The sequence below is a fragment of the Malus domestica genome, chromosome 14, assembly GCF_042453785.1.
Source record: "Malus domestica chromosome 14, GDT2T_hap1".
In the NCBI taxonomy this organism is placed as follows: Eukaryota; Viridiplantae; Streptophyta; class Magnoliopsida; order Rosales; family Rosaceae; genus Malus; species Malus domestica.
The window spans coordinates 22,838,795-22,854,126 of NC_091674.1; the positions used below are offsets into that span (position 1 = coordinate 22,838,795).

The window sequence follows — 15,332 nt, forward strand, 5'->3', positions numbered from 1 at the left end:
CTTGGGAAATTAAGGGAGCATTACCTCAACCTACATGTTTCACACACAAAGCTTCAACATACAAGTTTCAACAAAAGGAAAAATTCAAAGAACTTAGTGAAGAAGGCCTTGATGTATTTAACACAATACATTGAAATGAAGCAAAGCTTGTTTATTGATATCTCTGATAAGTCACAAATATGTACATATACATGAATCAAAATAAACAAACAAGAGGGAGCCTTCACAAAGGTTGCTCAGGAGAAATCTCAGCAGTTGGCAGAGCCCCAGAAGATGAAGCACCAGAGGGTGATTATTTGGAGCCTCAGTACTAGGCAGAACCCCAGAAGAAGGAGGCACTGAAGGTTGATCATTTGGAGCTTCATTACGCGGTTCAGCCCCAGAAGACGAAGGTAATAAATGCCTTTGGAACAAACCCACAAACCTTTGATGATCAAGTAAAATCTGACCATCAGATTCCTGCAGCTGGTCGAGCTTCCTCTTCATGTTTGTATCATAGTCATGTGCGAGCCTGTGCAACTGTTTATTCTCATGCTTGAGCCCTCTAATCTCCTGTTTGAGACTTATCACTTCAACCGCCAATTATTCAACTTGGCGAGTTCGAGCAAATAGGCGTTAAGCCATATTATACACAGAACCTGCACACTGAACACTGAGAGCCAGAGAATCCTTAACAGCCAACTCATCAAACCGTTTGGAAAGTAGTCTGTTATCTTTGGGAGTGAGAAGGTTCCTAGCCACCACCGCAGCGGTCATATCATTCTTCATCACAAAGTCCCCAACGGTAAGAGGACCAGTATGGGATAAGAATGATGGGTGTCATATGTTGTCTTGAGAAGGCATGGATGCCTCTTCACCAAAGTTCAAGTCAAAACGACGGTCGGATGGGCCAGACATTCTCATAAATGATGAAGAAGAAATGAGGTGCAATAAATCTCTGAAGTAAGGGGAAAATTCCTACAAGCAATAATTCTCTGAATGTACTTCTTGCACACAATTGGTGCCCTTATAAAAGAAAGGGCAACAGGGTCGTTGGTTCAAAAATCGAAAAGGCACGACTCTCCGGATTCCGAAGAGGCACCACTCTCCGGATTCTGAAGATACACCACTTTCCACACACAACATTAGCTCATCGGGTACCACAGATAACTTTGCCAAAGATCTCTGACAAAGTTTAGACACATAAATTTTGAAGGTCCAACTACACTACTATTACCCATAAAGGCAAAGGAACAACACCACTGCTTGATAACTAGAAAGTCCCAATGTGTGTCAACCTCCATGCTCCATGGCAAGACAGACTGGCAAAAATGCCCAACCTTTACTCACATTCGAGAAAACACTCCCAACAAGATTGCTTGCTCAAAAATGGAAGAGGCACCGCCCTCTGAATCTCAAGAGCCAGACTCCTAACATGATTACTTTCTCAAAAATCAAAGAGACACTGCTCGAGTCAGACTCCCAACAGGATTGCTTTCTCAAAAATCAAAGAGGCGCCGCCCTCTGAATCTCAAGAACCAGACTCCCAATAGGATTACTTTCTCAAAAAACGAAAAGACACTGCTCGAGTCAGACTTCCAACAGGATTGTTTTCTCAAAAATCGAAGAGGCACCGCCCTCTGAATCTCAAGAGCCAGACTCCCAACAGGATTACTTTCTCAAAAATCGAAGAGACACTGCTCGAGTCAGACTCCCAACAGGATTGCTTTCTCAAAAATCGAAGAGGCATCCCTCTCTGAATCTCAAGAGCCAGACTCCTAACAGGATTACGTGCTCAAAAGTCGAAGAGGCACCGCCCTTCAAATCTCGAAAGCTAGACTCCCAATAGGATTACTTTTCTAAAAAATCGAAGAGACACTGCTTTACGAATCTCAAGAGTCAGACTCCCAACAGGATTACTTTCTCAAAAATCGAAGAGACACCGTTCTCTGAATCTCAAGAGCCAGATCCCCGACAAGATTGCTTGTTCGAAAACCGAAGAGGCATCACTCTCCGAACTTCGAGAGCCAGATTTCCTTGGATAAAGCTTGTCTGCAATCTTCACATGCAACATTAGCTTTCCAGATACCACATACCACTTTTTCAAAGTACTCTGACAAAGTTAAAACACGTGAAGCTTGCAGATCCCACTACATTGTTATGACCAAGAAGGGTAAAGGAATAGCACTACTACTTGTTGTTAGGGAAACTCCTATATATGTCGACCTCCATCCTCCACAGCCAGGTAGACCTACAAATTAAAAAAATGCTCAACTTTTCTTCACATCCAAGAGGGCACTCTCAGCAGAGTCTCTCGAAACACTCAACTTCTTTTCCTCCCGATAATGCCTCTGCAAAACAGCCACACCAGAGCAAGAGTATCTCATATCATCATGGTTAAAAGCAAAAATATCTTATATCATGCTTTTTCCCTGTCCTTTCCTTTGGCCTTATTCTTACCTGCAAGACAATGAGAAAAAGAGCAATCAATCAGCACTTGGAATCAAGCTTCTAGTCAAGAACTGACTGCCTGGAACCCCTTGCCTGATTACTTACCTAGCATTGCTCTCGAGTACTCATCTTCAACATCTTATGCTTTCAGAGAAGATACCACATCTGCCTGAGGAACAGATAGGGCAAGTGAGAAGGATACAAGGAAGCATATGGGGACAAGCGTAATAGAACACGTGTCGATACATCCACTACTTTATCAACTGCAAAAGCATCCCATATCATCAGGGTCGAACGTACTCTAGATTTGATGGACTTGTTTTAACCCTCAAATTCTTGAGTCGGCCTTATACTCCGGAGGAAACCAGAAAACCCTCCAGTCCAGTTCAAGAATAAGCCTGTGGAAAGTTACTTCTTCAAAAGCAAAAGTATCTCATATCATCTCTTCTCCATTTGCTTCTCCTTATCCTTGTTGTTGTTTACGACACAATGAGAAAGAGAACAATCAACCGGAAGCCAAAGTCGAACCTTTAATCCAGGTTGCTTGCTTGGAAGTCTGATTGCTTACCTTGTCTGCTACCTCCTTCGGCAAATCTTCTAGCTCGGCGACTTAGGGGACTCCTACTATAGGGTTTGTATCGCACTTGACCAAGCTCGAAACTACAAGTAAAGCTTCAAGTGAAATTGATACATTACCTTGTGCATCTTCATCGGTTAAAGATACCACCCCTGGATGAAGGAAAAGTACTTCCAGAAAAGATGCTAAATCTACATATGAGACAGATAAGGCAAGTGAAAATGATACCACACTTCGGTACTTAGAAGTTTCATGATTACTCAATGGCTTGGATCTTGAAAGTCCTCAACCGAGGAGCTTCCCTCACTCGGAAACTTAGGGGAGCACTGTTTGTACCATACTTGACCAATCCCGAAACTACTGAGCACCGATCAACGTTATACCGTCAAGGACCCAGAAGAGTTTCCCTCCAACCAGGAGGCTAATCACAGCGCGACATATGTTGACATCAGAAGCCAATCATAACGCGACACGTGTCAACATCAAAAGCTAATCACAACACAACACGTGTAAATGTCATAATGAAACTAGAAACTCTCTTCTATAAATAGAGATCATTCTCTCACAATATTTCCTAATGTCATATGTACTAAATCATTCACTAGTACTCACTAAAGGAGAGCTTGAACCTATGTACTTGTGTAAACCCTTCACAATTAATGAGAACTCCTCTATTCCGTGGACTTAGCCAATCTGGGTGAACCACATATATCTTGTGTTTGCCTTCCTATCTCTATCCATTTACATACTTATCCACACTAGTGACCGGAGTAATTTAGCGAAGGTCATAAACTTGACACTTTCTGTTGTACCAAAGTCCTCACTGATTTTGTGCATCAATGGATGGACTTCGACTTTTCCACGCTCCGTTTCCCGACTTTTCTTTTCTCACCAAACACATGGTTAGTGTAAGTAGCCCTTTATCGGTGAAAATGAGTTGAGATTTTGCATAACGGTGTAAATTCGAACCCCATAAGTAACTAATCTAATAAAAATTGACAAACAAAATAAGCTTATTCTATCAACACCCCACGTATCGTTGATTAAACCTCACATACTTAATACACCCCAGATTTGCTTTTTTAATTAAAAATTATCTTAATATACCCCACATATGCTTTTTTAATTAAAAATTATCTTAATACACCTCACATACTTTCTCATAATACCCTTACACCCCCACATTCTCATACACCTAATATTTTCCACATACATCCCACATTTTCTATACATCCCATATTCTTCAAATCTAATAATACTCATTTTCAATTTTATAAATTAAAGTGACTTAGGATTAAAACCCTAACATTCTCTAAAAAGAGAAGTCTATAATCCGGTCTGTTGAGCTTGAATTTCATTGGGTCATCATAGCCAATCTCCTTTTCTCTGTCTGTTTAAGCCTTTTGCTAACAAAAAAAGATTTATGCTAAAAATGGCAACTAGGAGGAACCTAACAGATCAAAAGTAAACCCCAAAAGATGAATAAGAATGGAAAAGGCGTTGCTAGGTTGGCCTCCTATGAAATTGGGTAGTATGGAAAACAAAAGCAGGCTTAAATAATTACCGATGTCATTGAATAATTAAAACAATGACAAATATGAAACTTTACCTCATGTGAAAATTTTGAAATATTGATATCGTGTTCCATTCGTTAAATTTTTTCTTAATCAATGCGTTTATAGTTTCAATAGTTAGAATTTTATTCAATAATGGAGTGGAGGGTGAGAGGAGTTTTGATAGTTGAAGAAGATAAATAATACGTTAAAAGTAATTTGAGGTGTATTTAGAAATTTCTTATTTTCTTTAAACCTCATAAGGTCAAAATTGTCATTCCATAGTAGGTCACATAAGCCACTTAATATTAAATTTTAATGTGGGATGCATTCAACATTATGTGGGGTGCTAATAAAAAAAAGTAAAAAAAAAACATAAATAAGGGAGCTTTCACGAGAAGGGCTTAGACTAAATTTATTTTAACAAAAAACCATGTTATAACTTTATTTAATGAAAAATCCTTAAATTTTAATAAAAATGACAAAAGAACCTTCTTTTTTTTTTTGAGCGAAAGACGATATTTGATATTCATTGCAAACAACACAGAACAAGTACAATTTGAGAACAAATTAAGGATAGTGTGCATAGTGGGGCTCAATAAAACCTTGCCGGAACTTTCAACTCGGTCGAAGGAAAAAGAGTGTCTCGCACGACGAAATGAACTATCCTCAAATGTTAATACATAAGCAAATTACAAAATATCCCTAAGCAAATTAGGGGATGTTCCGCCCACAAACTTGTTAGCATTCAACCATTGTTGTGCAGTGAGCATCAACCGTGTGGCAAAGCTTGCGACCATGGCTTCCACACGCTACGAAACCAGCTTGAACCATCAGCTGAAAATGTCTCCAACAAAGTGGATTAGTTGGACCAAACAACCACTTACCTATGCCCTTAGAACTTAAATTGTAACGAAAATGACACAATTTTAATATAAAAAAAATAAAAAAATAAAAAAAAACCTTGCGGGACCCTTGCGTCCATCACAAATACCGTTTTTGAAACTGCACAGTACTACACTATTTATGAAACTTAGCGGTACTACATTATTTATAAAACTTAACGGTATTATACTATTTATGAAATTAAACACTATTTATGAAACCAAACGTACTACACTATTTATTGGTCAAATTTCATAAATAGTGCCTAGTCCTTGGTTTACTTTCATAAATAGTGTTTAGTTTTTGGTCATGTTTCATAAATAATGTCTAGTTATTGGGTCCAGTTTCATAAATAATATCTCTTTCTTGGTCCAATTTCATAAATAGTACCTAGTTATTGGTCCACTTTCATAAATAGTGCCTAATTCTTGGTCATGTTTCATAAATAGTGTCTAGTTCTTGGTACAATTTCATAAATACTATATAATCCAGTTTCATAAATAGTTTCCCTATTTGTTTAGTTTTAGAAATAGTGCCTAATTCTTGGTTTCGTTTAATAAATAGTGTCTACTTCTTGGTCTAATTTCATAAATAATATTTACTTATTGGTCCAGTTTCATAAATAATGTCTAGTTATTAGTCAAGTTGTATAAATAGTGTCTAATTCTTTGTTTAGTTTCATAAGGTTTGAAAGTTAGACGGTGTTTGGTCTTGTGAAAGCACCCATTGTGCCGAAAACGATGAATTCAGAAGTGATCCTTTAAATCAAAACCTTGAGAAGATTATGTTCTCACTAATTATATCTAAAAATATTTTTTCAATTACCAAATTAAAATTCCCTCACATATTTTAAATACCTACAATAATTAAATGTAGCTCTTAGTCCAATTTTCTTGAGTTTGGGTGTCATCTTGACTACTATTAAAAAATAACACCATAAAAATAAAACTAGGGTATGTAATTCGATTTAAAATCTTTTTCTTATTCTAAGCAAAAAAATAAAAATCCCATAACGATAGCTGACAACGGGAGGAAAAAAAAAAGAGGAATTTGGGAGGGTGAGTGTATGCAAGCCCAGCGCATGTTTGTGTTTTTTATGTTTTTTTTTATATTTTTTTTATTCTTTTATCTTTATCATTAGATAAAATTATTAGATAATTTTTAATTAAAATGCAAAGATTAGAAGTTATTTTCGTTAGTTTTCCTTATAAATAATCCTATCATTCGTCAAAAAAAGAAAAGATTTAAATGGCCATAGTAGAGTTAGACCCCTACGGTTATATGTAAGTCTATCTGCAGTGAATAGTGTCTTTCAATTTTGTGCCTTATAATGACATTACTCATCTGTCAAATTATATCTTTAAATTAAGGGAACTTTCATGGAAAGAGCTTGGGCTAAGTTTATTGCAACCAAAATCATGTTATAACTTTATTTAATGAAAAAGAATTAAATATTAATGAAAAACCCTTAAATTTTAATAAAATGACAAAAGAACTTAAATTTTAATGAAAATGGCACAATTTTAATTTAAAAAAAGAAAGACATGCGCGTCCGTCACAGAGATTGTTTATGAAACTAGAAACTATTTATGAAACACTGAACACTATTTATGAAAAATGTACTACACTATTTATTGGTCAAGTTTCATAAATAGTGTCTAGTTTTTTGTCTACTTTCACAAATAGTGCCTAGTTCTTAGTTCACTTTCATAAATAGTGCCTAATTATTGATCCACTTTCATAAATAGTGTCTAATTCTTGGTCATGTTTCATAAATAATGTCTAGTTCTTGATCCAGTTTCATAAATATTGTATAATCTAGTTTCATAAATAGTTTTCACCTATTGGTTTAGTTTTAGAAATAATGCCTAATTCTTGGTTTCATTTCATAAATAGTATATACTTATTAGTCCAGTTTCATAAATAATGTCTATTTATTGGTCCAATTTTATATATAGTGTCTACTTATTGGTCAAGTTTTATAAATAGTGTCTAATTCTTAGTTCAGTTTCATAAGTTTGAAACTTAGACCCTATTTGATCCTTTAAAAGCACCCATTACGCCGAAAATGATGAATCCAGAAGTGATCCTTTAATCAAAACCTTAAGAAAATTATGTTCTTAGTAATTATATCTAAAAAGGTTATTTTCAATTACCAAATTAAAATACTGAATACTATTTAAGTGGTGGGATATTTTTCCTTATGTCTGTAACACAAATGGTACACCACGTATCATTATGTAAATGGTGAGAAATTTTATTTTTTATGTTATTTGTTTGTTCCATATTTGTTTGTATCATACTTTGACAAAACCTAAAAATATCAAACATCGGTCAATATCATACCTTCAAGAACTCACTGAGGGGTTCATGTTGAGGCATCCATGCCGAAGCACAAGAGTTTCCCTCTCATCAGGAAGCCAATCACAGCAAGACACATGTCAACGTCAGAATAAAACTCATAGAGTCCCATATTGATCTTGGAAAAAAGTTGGAGACTCTCCTCAATTATAAAAGAAGATCATTCTCCTACAATTAATCCCTAATGTCATTATTGTATTTAAACTAGTCATTAGAACCCACTAATGATGATTATGCTTTAACTTATGTATTTTTGTAATCCTTTACTATTAATGAGAACTCATCTACTCCGTGGACATAGCCAAACTTAGGACGAACCACGTACATCTTGTGTTTGCTTCCCTATCCTCTCCTTTTACATATTATCCTCACTAGGTGACCGGAGCAACTGGGCGAAGGTCACAAACCTGACACTTTACGTTGTTCCAAAGTCTCGCTGATTTTGTACATCAACATTATTAATTTTTTAACACAAGAATCTCACTACTTGTATAGAGACATGTGGTATATCATCCTGTGTTACAGGCACATTGAAAAATCTCTCGTCATCTTGGCTACTATTGAAAAACAACACCACAAAAATAAAACTGCAAAACGTAATTCAATCTGAAATCTTCTGTTTTTTTATTCTAAGCAAAAAAATAAAATAAAATAAAATCTATTAATGTAGCTGACAATGGGAGAAAAAAGTGAAGTGTGGAAAGGGGGGTGGGTGGGGGTCGTGTTTATGTAGGCATGTGCCTTGACCAACTCCAAAGTAACTCGTATCTAAGTGTTCACAATGCGTGCACCAAGCAAAACATGAAGGATTTGTTGTATCAGTTTATATGGGGGTCGCGCCCAGCACAAGTTGGGTTCTTTATTTATTTATATATTTATTCTTTTGTCCTTATCATTAAATAAAGTTGATAGATGATTTTTTTATTAAAATGTAAAGATTTGAAATTTTTATTAGTTTTCCTTTAAATAAAGGGAATTGTTATTGGCACTCCACAAATATTATTGTGCACTCCAAACTTTCTATAATTAGAAAGAAAAATACACTTGTGAGGAGTGTAGAATGAGATTTTTGAAGTGTTAATAACAGTTCCCTAAATTAAAGTACTTGTATCTTTTGTAGTTTTTTTTTTTTTTTAAGATAACTAATGTATGTATCTTCATTATAAATTAAAGTACTCATCTGTCAAATTATATGTTACTAAAGTACTTGAATCTTTTGTAGATTTTCTTTAAAGATAACTAATGTATGTATCTTCACTTATAAGTGAGATATCTTAGATTTGATTCTTGCCAAAAGCGAATTTGAACTACATTATTGGTAGCTATTGTGAGTCTTAGCCCACTCCTCCAACCCCTTAATGTAGATAATCTTGTTTGTTAAAAAAAAAATATAGGGAGTTTTAACGAAAAGTTCGTGGTACTGTTCACTTTAACGAAAAATCACATTTTTACACTAAAAAGTCAAACCTAGTACTATTCACTTTACCATTTATTTTGTCATTATCGTTAAAACTCAAAGTTTTCAAACCATTTTCATTAGTTTTCCTAAAAATATATGTATCTTAAATTAATATCTAATCTAATAAAATATATCGTTTAACAAAAAAAAACAATTAACATAGCTTTTCCCAAATCAATTAGAAGTAATCTATATAATATAGAACAGCCTCTCCACTAGCTCAGTATTCACAAATTTGGCATCCTCTCCGCATTCTCCAAGCTTATCAATTTCTTCGATTTCCTCAATTTCTACAATTTTAATCACAATGTTCACCTACCAACCGCACGTTGACGATCAATACCATCTGAAAGACTGAAACTGAGGTTCATTGAAACCGTCATCATTTGGCCAGACGAAGATCTCGGTGCTCCAGCCGAAGTAACTCGCAAGCCATCACGCCTCACACTAGAGCTCGACATCACACTCTCACGTGCTGACCTCTTGTCCAAAGAAAGTAAAAATTCAAGGCGCTTGATCGCTGAAGCTCTTTCGACCATGGAAATCTCCAAGAAAAGATACTCGATAATCATCAAATCGATTTTGACGAATTTTAAGGAGACTCAATTAGCGACGGCGGGCCCCCGGGTGGGACGGTGGACCTGGCGACGAACAAGACAAGGAAACAACGCGGTGCCGAAATGAAAAGGCAACTTTATGTGTGCGTTACGACTAAGCGTTATAAATCAGAACTTGCAATGGCGAGGCGGCTCAGTTTGGAAATTAATGGAACAACGTCATGCACGATTTGTAGGGAGGAATTCGAGAGTGGCGGGATTGATGGTCAGGAAGATCGGATTGTTCACTTGCCCTGCATGCATCTTTTTCATGTCAAGTGCATTGATAAGTGGCTGGCGGTAGACTAGCACGACTCGTCGTGTCCGCGGTGCCGATTTCCCTTGTTGCATCGTTTTCATCGATTGTTGTTTAAGTAAGGGTTTTTGTCACAAATGATTCTTAAAATTGACCCACTACATTAAGATGATCTCTGAAATTGAAAATCGATTAATGTAGTTCTTGAAAATTGGTATCGCAAATCAATGTGATCGTTCAGTTAAAATTCCATTAAAAATTATGTTATGTGCTGACAGAGGCGGAGCCACAGTGGGGTCAATGGGGTCGTACGACCTCTTGGAAGCCATGGAAATAACCTTAGAGGTCCCTTGGAGCTGCTAGTGCGACCTCTCGGAGCTGCACACCACGTGTTCGACGGAATGTCTGAAAGAAGAAGGCACATGTTAAAGGAGAAGGAGGCGCCGCGCGTAGGCCTTTGTTTTTTAAAACAACCTGGGCAAAACGACGTTGTTTTGGCCCAGGGAATTTTTTTTTAAATGACCTGGCCAAAACGACGTCGTTTTGGCCCAGGCAATTTTTTTTTTAAATGACCCGACGTGGTTTTGGGCCAGGTCTAAAAAGAAAAAAAAAATCAGTTCTCCTTCTTCTTTTACAAATCCGACTCCCCCATTCCAAAACCCCAATTTTCTTTTGTTTTCTCCTTCTCCAACAATAAGTTCCAAACTCAATCCCCCCCCCAAACCCTCAACTCCATCTCCTCCCTTGCTGCCGCCATTGAGGTGCCTTTGTGCTACTGTCGTCATCGCTGTGGTGGTGGTGCCACGCCAGCTACTCTCTTTGTATTTGCTCATTGACATTGTTATTGTGAAATTTCACAATTCAAGTAAGTTCTAAACCCTATGTATAATGTATGATATATTTAATTTAATTGAAACCTAATTCATATTTATTTTGATTATATTGGTGGTTTGATTATATTGTGAGTTTTTATTTTCATTATTTTGTATATGTAGAATATATTTAATTTAATTTAAATCCAATTCATATTTATTTTGATTATGTTGATGGTTTGTTTATATTGTGAGTTTTTATTTTCATTATTTTGTATATGTAGAATATATTTAATTTAATTGAAATCCAATTCATATTTATTTTGATTATGTTGATGGTTTGTTTATATTGTGAGTATTTATTTTGAATATTTTGTATATGTAGAATTATTATGGAACGGTTTTTTAAGAGAAAGTCATCATCGGGTTCGGGTAGTTCGAATAATGTTGATAGTTCAAATACTGTTGGTAGTTCAAGAACTCCAAGTTCAAGACAAAGTCAATTAGATAGTGTTTTGGGTAATCTTCAAGCGGATCCTGAATTAAGAATTCAAATGATAGATTATGATGCTAGTATGAGAGATGAGGTCCGAAGATCATATCTACAAAAAGGATCTTGTCAACCTAGAGGTCATAATTTCCCAATAACTAATATGTCGGGAATTAATCGACACTTCATTCCTTAATGGTTTGATGAGTTTGATTGGTTGGAATATAGTATATCTAAAGATGCAACATTTTGTCTCTATTGCTATCTCTTTAAAACCAATTTTGAACAAGTGGGTAGTGAAGATTTCACTAGAGATGGATTTAAGACTTGGAAGAAAGGGAGAGAAAGATTTAAGATGCATGTTGGACCGGTTGGGAGTGTTCATAATAAGGCTAGAGAAGCTGCTACAAATTTGATGAATCAAGCTACATATATTGAAATGGCAGTGAGCAAACACTCTGACCAAGCTCATAAGGCTTATCGTACATGCTTGAATGCATCAATCAAGTGCACTAAGTTTTTATTGCGACAAGGTCTTGCTTTTCGTGGCCATGATGAAAGTGCCACTTCAAGCAATAGGGGAAATTACTTGGAGCTATTGCAATTCCTTGCAAATAATGATGATAAAGTTAGAGAAGTTGTGATGGAAAATACTCTGGGGAATCTCAAATTACTAGCTCATTCCATTCAAACAGAAATTGTGAATTCATGTGCCCTTGAAACACTTGATGCTATCATGGATGATCTAAAAGATAGATTCTTTTTAATATTGGTGGATGAAGCACGTGATGTGTCAGTGAAAGAGCAAATGGCTATGGTGTTGCGTTATGTGGATGACAATGGGCATGTAATTGAAAGATTTGTGGGTATCCAACATGTTACCAACATTACTTCAAGTTCACTAAAAGATGTTATTGGCACATTCTTTTCTCGCAACGGTTTGAGCATTTCCAAGCTACGAGGACAAGGTTATGATGGTACTAGCAATATGAGAGGTGGGTTGAATGGCCTTAAAACAAAGATATTGAGAGAACAACCTTGTGCATATTATGTTCATTGTTTTGCTCATCAACTTCATCTAGCTCTTGTTGCCATAGCAAAGAAGAATATAGACATTGCCTCTTTTTTGCAACGGCTAATAGTGTGGTTAATCATTTTGGAGCATCTTGTAAGCGGTGTGATTTATTTAAACAACAACTTCAAGAAGAGCTTGTGATAGCTTTTGAAAATGATTGTCCTATAACGGGGCGAGGCTTAAATCAAGAAACAAGTCTCAAACGTGCCGGTGACACACGATGGAACTCACACCATGGTACCTTGATTAGCATCATTTCCATGTTTACATATATGGTTCATGTGCTTCAAATGGTTATTGATGATAATCCCAATGAAAGTGCGGGTGATGCAAATAAGTTAATGAGAGAAATACGTACTTTTGAGTTTGTGTTTCACCTTTTCTTGATGAAAGTCATATTGCGACTCACAAATGATTTGTCACAAGCATTGCAAAGGAAAGATCAAGAAATTGTGAATGCAATGGCTTTAGTGAAATCATGCAGGGAAAAGCTACATTGGATGAGGAATAATAGGTTCGATGCATTGGTTGATGAAGTATCTTCTTTTTGTGAAAAAAAACATCATATTGATGTTCCTAACATGGAAGAGGCATTTATACTTCCAGGGAGGTCAAGGCGTAATGCTCCAATAAGGACAAATCGTCATCATTATCGTGTGGAGCTCTTTATTTATGTCATTGATGAGCAAATTACGGAGTTAAAGGATCACTTTAATGAGGTAAATACTGAGTTGCTTATTTGTTTGGTATGTTTGAGTTCGAAAGATTCATTTGTAGCTTTTGATAAACCAAAGTTACGTCGTCTTGCTCAATTTTATCCTCAAGACTTTTTGGATGAGGATCGCTTGGCACTTGAAGATCAACTTGATATTTATATTCATTATGTGTGTTCCAGTAGTGATTTCTCTCAATTGGAAGGGATTGGTGATCTTGCAAAAAAAATGGTGAAGACAAGGATGCATCAAGTATTCAATTATGTATATTTGCTCATTACATTGTCTTTAGTTTTACCAGTTGCAACTGCTTCAGTGGAGAGAGCATTTTCTGTTATGAATATTGTTAAGGGTCCACTTAGGAACAAAATGGGAGATCAATGGTTGAGTGATAGCTTGCTTGTTTATATTGAGAGAGATATTTTTGCTTGTATTGAAAATGAAGCTATAATGCTTCGTTTTCAAAATATGAAACATCGTCGTGAACAATTATAGTTTGTAATATTGTTTCCATTATGAATTATGAATTATGAATGAAAGTATTATGATTTCATTTTCAATATGTTTTTCCATCCTCAATTTTTATTTGGACTTTTACACTAAGACCCCTTGTGGTAAGATTCCTGACTCCGCCACTGTGTGTTAATGTGGCATATAACTAGATCCTACAAATTTAATTAAATATTGTAATGTGGATTAACTAATTCAATAAATATTAAAGTTAATTAAATAATTTTTAAATAATTAAAATTTGAGGAAAAAAGTTTTCTCACTACTCTCTTCCCCTCTCTCCTCTATGCCAGTACAACCCATTCCCTACCCAACCTCCTCTCTTATCTCCCAAATTCACCAAACCAAACTGGGAGGTTGAGGTAAGAAACCAACAATGATGTCGCGGCCACATCTGCAGCTAGAAACCAAACTGGGAGATTTAGTTTTATACCAAAAAATTTGTATTCTCTTCCCCTTTCTCCTCGACCGCAACAGCTAGAAGCCAACAACGATGTCGGCGGCGACATCGCCCACCACCCAGTCCTCCTTTCCACTTCTCTTATTTTCCCCATCTCTCATTTTTTTTCTTCTCTCTTTTCTCAATTTGGGCGAGGTCTTGAACGACAAATCAAAAACTGCAAGTGACTCCGATGCCGATTCACCGCCACGCAATTCCAATTGTCGTGGTTAGCTGTTGTTTGACTCGTTGTCTTCAGCTTCCTCTGTCTGGGTTTGCTGGCGTCGGTGTAATTGAAGGTGAGGGGAAGAAGAAGAACATTGATATTTAATTATACAAAAATATTTTTTTATTATTTAAATATTTTTAAATCATATAATAATATTTAATTAGACTTATTGGATCTAGATATGTGCCACATTAGAGCCTAACGAAATTTGTAGTGGAATTATGACAGAAGGATCACATTAATTTGTGATGCCAATTTTCAGGGACTACATTAATCGATTTTCAATTTCAAAGACCATATTGATATGGTGGGTCAATTTCAAAGACCATTTGTGATAAAAACATTTTAAGTAATTAAAAAGCTCCACATAATTTTTTCATTCAAAAACTCTTAAACAACTTTCCTTTTTAAGGACATTTTCTTTCAATTCAAAACACTCATGAAGGACAAATTTTTTTATTATTAAGGACATTTTCATTTAACTCATGAAAGTGTGACTCCCTTTTTATTTTTTGTCCTTATAATATAAAAAGAAAATTTAATAATAAGTAAAGTTTTTTTCTTCTTTTTTAAAAATGAGGACAATTGGTGGCAAACTACAGTTATCTATCCATTCTGGGGCCGGAGAGGCTATGAGGAATTTCACCTTACCCATAGCCACAAAGCAGACTCACAAACTCGGAACATCGAATTCGGAACCTCCCATATTTTTTTGTTTATTGAGGAGCTATAATCTGCGTCCTTACCACTAGACCACTTACTATGGTTTAATAATAAGTAAAGTTATCTAAGTGCTTTTATAGAAAAAAAAATTGTGAGAGACTTTTTTATTAGTTCCCCCTTATTATTATTATTATTGTCGACTGCAAAACTTGCAAGTGATTTGTATGGACTCAATGTCATGTGGTATTTGTATTTTGAGGGTTGTTTTAATCAAAAGTTAATTA

General features: G+C 35.7%; 2 protein-coding genes and 1 non-coding gene across 3 annotated transcripts; 2 read left to right on the forward strand and 1 right to left on the reverse strand.

The window, feature by feature from the left end:
- Window positions 1-4,289: 4,289 nt before the first annotated feature.
- LOC114821266 (small nucleolar RNA Z107/R87) lies at window positions 4,290-4,383 on the reverse strand. The gene has a single exon (XR_003768712.1). It is a non-coding gene; the product is annotated as a small nucleolar RNA Z107/R87 (small nucleolar RNA).
- A 7,391-nt stretch (window positions 4,384-11,774) lies between these two features.
- Window positions 11,775-12,635, forward strand: LOC103454935 (uncharacterized). Its single transcript, XM_008394526.3, has one exon. It carries the CDS (start codon window positions 11,775-11,777, stop codon window positions 12,633-12,635), a length of 861 nt encoding a protein of 286 aa, XP_008392748.3.
- A 131-nt stretch (window positions 12,636-12,766) lies between these two features.
- On the forward strand, window positions 12,767-14,487 carry LOC139191230 (uncharacterized). Its single transcript, XM_070811804.1, has 2 exons — window positions 12,767-13,213; window positions 14,416-14,487. The coding sequence occupies exons 1-2, from the start codon at window positions 12,767-12,769 to the stop codon at window positions 14,485-14,487; spliced, it is 519 nt and encodes a 172-aa protein (XP_070667905.1).
- The last annotated feature ends 845 nt before the right edge of the window (window positions 14,488-15,332 follow it).

Bases quoted from the DNA above. Each gene is read 5' to 3' on its own strand.
- LOC139191230 (XM_070811804.1), top strand. From the start codon at position 12,767: ATGGTTCATGTGCTTCAAATGGTTATTGATGATAATCCCAATGAAAGT. The intron at 13,214-14,415 runs GTAAATACTGAG...CGTTGTCTTCAG, and splicing joins TAAAGGATCACTTTAATGAG to CTTCCTCTGTCTGGGTTTGC.
- LOC103454935 (XM_008394526.3), top strand. From the start codon at position 11,775: ATGCATGTTGGACCGGTTGGGAGTGTTCATAATAAGGCTAGAGAAGCT.